At 35.2% G+C, this 4,269-nt stretch overlaps 1 protein-coding gene across 2 annotated transcripts in view; it reads left to right on the top strand.

The window, feature by feature from the left end:
• Positions 1 to 998: 998 nt before the first annotated feature.
• ZMYND11 (zinc finger, MYND-type containing 11) overlaps positions 999 to 4,269 on the top strand; it is a 72,933-nt gene continuing 69,662 nt past the window's right edge. The window contains exon 1 of one of the 2 annotated variants that reach the window (XM_008590521.1): positions 999 to 1,133. In XM_008590521.1, coding sequence (XP_008588743.1) covers positions 1,018 to 1,133 — 116 coding nt within the window. In that variant the 5' untranslated portion in view covers positions 999 to 1,017. The remainder of the gene's footprint in view (positions 1,134 to 4,269) is intronic. The other variant, XM_008590522.1, reaches the window with a different exon arrangement.

Genomic DNA, 4,269 nt, shown 5'->3' with positions numbered 1-4,269 from the left:
TTTTTAAGGGCCTAGATTTTAAACTCAGCATCATAACCTGTATGTTTTAGACATTATATGATTCCCAGATGCAGGATTTAGATATTATATGATTCCCAGTGGTTCCCAGATGCAGGGATTCATGATGAAGGGGGAAGTTCACGGGGAAGAGTTGATAGGCCTGCACCGTCCCTAGCAGAGAGACCCCCATGCTGTGCCCCCAGAGGCCTTTTCTGTCACCTCAGCGCTCCTCAGACATCCAGACTTTACCACCCAGTTTTTCTCCAGTTTTGCTGGGACACAGCTGGAAAACTATCGGGAGGTGTGATGGCTATTTTCTTCAGCTCACCCAGAATATTGAAATTTGAATAAAATAACAGTGTTATTTCCTAATAATAATGTAATAAATACCCTGAAACTAATATCTACCAAAATCCAAGAATTTGATCATTCCTAACAATGTATAGTACTGTAGTATACTATCCTTTAGCCTTTCACATCTCACCCCAGAAGTAATATCTTGTATTTTCTGTTCATGGTTTTATTTTTTTAAAAAAGAACGTTTTCATTTATCAATATATGCATATAAAGTTGGATTTTTTAAGCCATGACTATAATAAACCAAAGTTCCAAACAGGACACTTAAATTCTATTTTGTACTGAGCAAATTACACACAAAATATAATATCAAAAATGAAATCTTATCTTGTAACATTTCTGTGCTTTAAAATAAAACTTATTATTATTCTTGGGGGGATATATTAGTACAAGTTGCCACTTGTCCTCCTTGGGACATCCTTTTTAAGTTTTGGCTTTTAGAATGCCACTCTTTATGAAGTGATGAAGTGAATGATAGCTTTTATGAAATAACTGGTGATGTAGGTTGTAGGAAATAAAGTAGAAAGTTGGCAATCCTACACACTATATGAGTGCTATCAGTAGTTGGGAGGTGCTGATAACCATTTACAGTGAAATTTGTAATCCATATTTTTTTTCCTTGTTTTTGTATATTACTGCAGCTTAAGAAGTAAACAGGTCATGGCACGTTTAACAAAAAGACGACAGGCGGATACAAAAGCTATCCAGCATCTTTGGGCAGCCATTGAGATTATACGGAACCAGAAGCAAATTGCCAACATTGACCGTATTACTAAGTAAGTAAATCTAAACAAAAATATTCCTGTAAAATTTCAGATAAGACTTTGGGGAAAAGTTCACAAATATCTTATCTATTATGCTAATCAGCATATATTACAAAGGACTGAAGTCACTTTTTGCCTTGCACGGATATACAGTTGTTAGAAAAACAAATGCAGAAACATAAACAATCAGCTTGTGTTTAGAAGTTTTATAAATAAATATTAAATAAGTAAAATATTAATATGTACTATTATAATAGTTTTTTAGTTATCAGAAAATTTTAAGTCTTGGAAACTTTAAGTCTTTCACTAAAAAGCTATTTTGCTAATCACTTGCTTTGGTGAAGTTGTCTGATAACAGTCTACTGTGCAGTACCCGTTTAATACAGGACAAGCACAGCCTGGGTAGTAAACAACATCTTACTAGTTCATAGACCACTAACATAATTTTTACCAATTTTATTCTGTATTTTAGAAATTATATTAAATAAACATTCAGTTTTTTAAAAGAAAGTTTTTCCCCCCTTAGTTTCTATCTTGGTAGATAAAGATTCAGAATAGAAAAAAATCAAACTATTTTACGATCTTTACATGTTATGTATTTGTTATAAAGGATTCTTCAAATAGGAATTTGATTTTGTTTTGTTATATTTGTTTTTCTGGGTATGTCTAAAGGAATAAAGTTAAATTTATTTATTTTAATGAATGGATGATTTTTTTGTTGTTGTTAATTTAGATAGAATTTCTTTATATTTATCTCTCCCCACATTCTTTACATGTTAACAGTAAAAATGGAAAACAGATAATTTACAAAAGGTTACTTAAACATATGCTTTTTTTTTTTTTTTTGGCCTTTATTGATAAGTAACAAAATTGAGTTCCATACATTTTTGTACCTTCCCTGTATTCTGGTGAAGATTATAGATTACTTATGAGGAAAAGCAGAGGAGATAGAGGGACAGGCTCTGTGCTGGGCCAACGCTGCACTCGCCCTGGAGTATTTTAAAGCTGACCATGTACAACTCCCAGCTCCTATGGGCTAGTAGAAGAAAAGAAAGAGTGGATAGCACTATGTGGAAAATAAGAATAAAATAAATAGTGCATCATTTTAATTGAGTTTTTAAATAAAGCAAATAATTTGAAGCATGGTAACTAAATGCACATGACAGGGAGATGATGTTGGTATAACGCTTTTTTTTTAAATTTCAAAGTATCAAAAGCAGTATTTTATTATGATTGAGATTTTTAAAAAAGACATTCTGTATATCAAAATTGCTTACAAAAGAATGTTGAAATAAGATGCTGTTCTTTCGATTTTATTTTATTTTATTTTATTTTTTTGTCCTTTTTGAGACCAGCCACACCGCGCTCAGCCAGTGAGCACTGTGAGCGCACCAGTCATCCCTATATAGGATCCGAACCCGCGGCGGGAGTGCTGCTGCGCTCCCAGCGCCGCACTCTCCCAAGTGTGCCATGGGCTCGGCCCTCGATTTTATTTTTTTAATTAAAATTATATAAGCTTGACTTAACCACTTCAGTTTTTCAGACTGTTCCTTTTTCTCAACTGTGGCGTCTTTCTCTAGAAGTTTCAGAGACATTCTATAAGAAGCTGTTGGAACCTCCCAGTATGAATGTTGCTGTTAGGTTGTAACCACCTGTTGACATGGGAGTAAGAGAATTAGCTCCCACAGTAATGATTACAGAACATTATACCTGTGTGCATGTTAAACTGTAGTAAGATAAAGAGATTATTAGCAGGATTGCATACATCTTCTTGTTTTGAGAAGGATTATCATGAGAAGGATTGGATTGGATGTCGATTATTGATAAGCATTCCTTTTCCTCCTTTCTTCATTACTTTAGCCTCAAATGGGGCCAAGACTTATTTTTCTTCTTGTTGTGTGGTCCATAGTTCTGAAACTAAATATGAATAAATTTATTTACCTATCAAATAGTCTTGGTTTTGTTAGTCTCATCTAAAGATGGAAAGAAAGAGTGAAAGAAAGAAAATCAGAGGTTTAGTGTCTAAGAGTGGTTCCCAGTGTTCCTTCTACCTTGTCTCTTCTGAGAGGCATGCCATATTCCATTCTATTATGATGGCTAACTTCAGACCATCCTGTGCTTTTTCATCACTTTAATCACATTTATCATTATCTCCCTGCTAGACAATCAGCTCCAAGAAGGAACCGTCTAGAGAATTACCTAGCCCAGTGCCTTTGCTTCTTGATTAATGTTAATTTTCTTGCTCGTTACCCTTGCCTAAGGTAAGTTAGCATTGGACTGTGACAGAAAGTCAGGTCTTTTGCTCCAAAACCTAATATTCCTGTCTGCACTGTCGATACTCTTCAAGCCTTAGATTCATTTTAAATCAAGTTGCTCTACTCAGTTACTCTACTCAGATTCATTTTAAATCAAGTTGCTCTACTCAGTTGCTCTACTCAGTTACTCTACTCAGATTCATTTTAAATCAAGTTGCTCTACTCAGTTGCTCTACTCAGTCTGAACATAGAGGTGTCTTTTTTTTTTTTTAGTTTTATTTTATTTTGTCAATGTACAGTGTGGTTGATTATTGTGGCCCATTACCAAAACCTCCCTCCTGGCTCCCTCTCCCCGCTCCCTCTCAACAAACTCCTTTCCGTTAGCTTGTCGTATCAACTTCAAGGAATTGTAATTGTTGTGTCTTCTTCCCCGCCCCCCACATTGTTTGTGTATTTATTTATTTATTTTTAGCTCCCACAAATAAGTGAGAACATGTGATATTTCTTTTTCTGTGCGTGACTCATTTCACTTCATACTCTCTAGGTCCATCCATGTCATTGCAAATGGCAGTATTTCATTCTTTTTCATAGCTGAGTAGTATTCCATTGTGTGGATATACCACAGTTTCCGTATCCAGTCATCTCATGATGGACATTTGGGTTGGTTCCAACTCTTAGGTATTGCAAATAGTGCTGCAATGAACATTGGGGAATAGGTATACCTTCAACTTGATGATTTCCATTCCTCTGGGTATATTCCCAGCAGTGGGATAGCTGGGTCATATGGTAGATCTATCTGCAATTGTCTGAGGAACCTCCATACCATTTTATCTAGAGGCTGCACCATTTTGCAGTCCCACCAACAATGTATGAGAGTTCCTTTTTCTTCGCAA

Source organism: Galeopterus variegatus, unplaced genomic scaffold (genome assembly GCF_000696425.1).
Source record: "Galeopterus variegatus unplaced genomic scaffold, G_variegatus-3.0.2 Scaffold6180, whole genome shotgun sequence".
Classification (NCBI taxonomy): Eukaryota; Metazoa; Chordata; class Mammalia; order Dermoptera; family Cynocephalidae; genus Galeopterus; species Galeopterus variegatus.
This window is presented reverse-complemented; position numbering and strand designations above follow the sequence as displayed.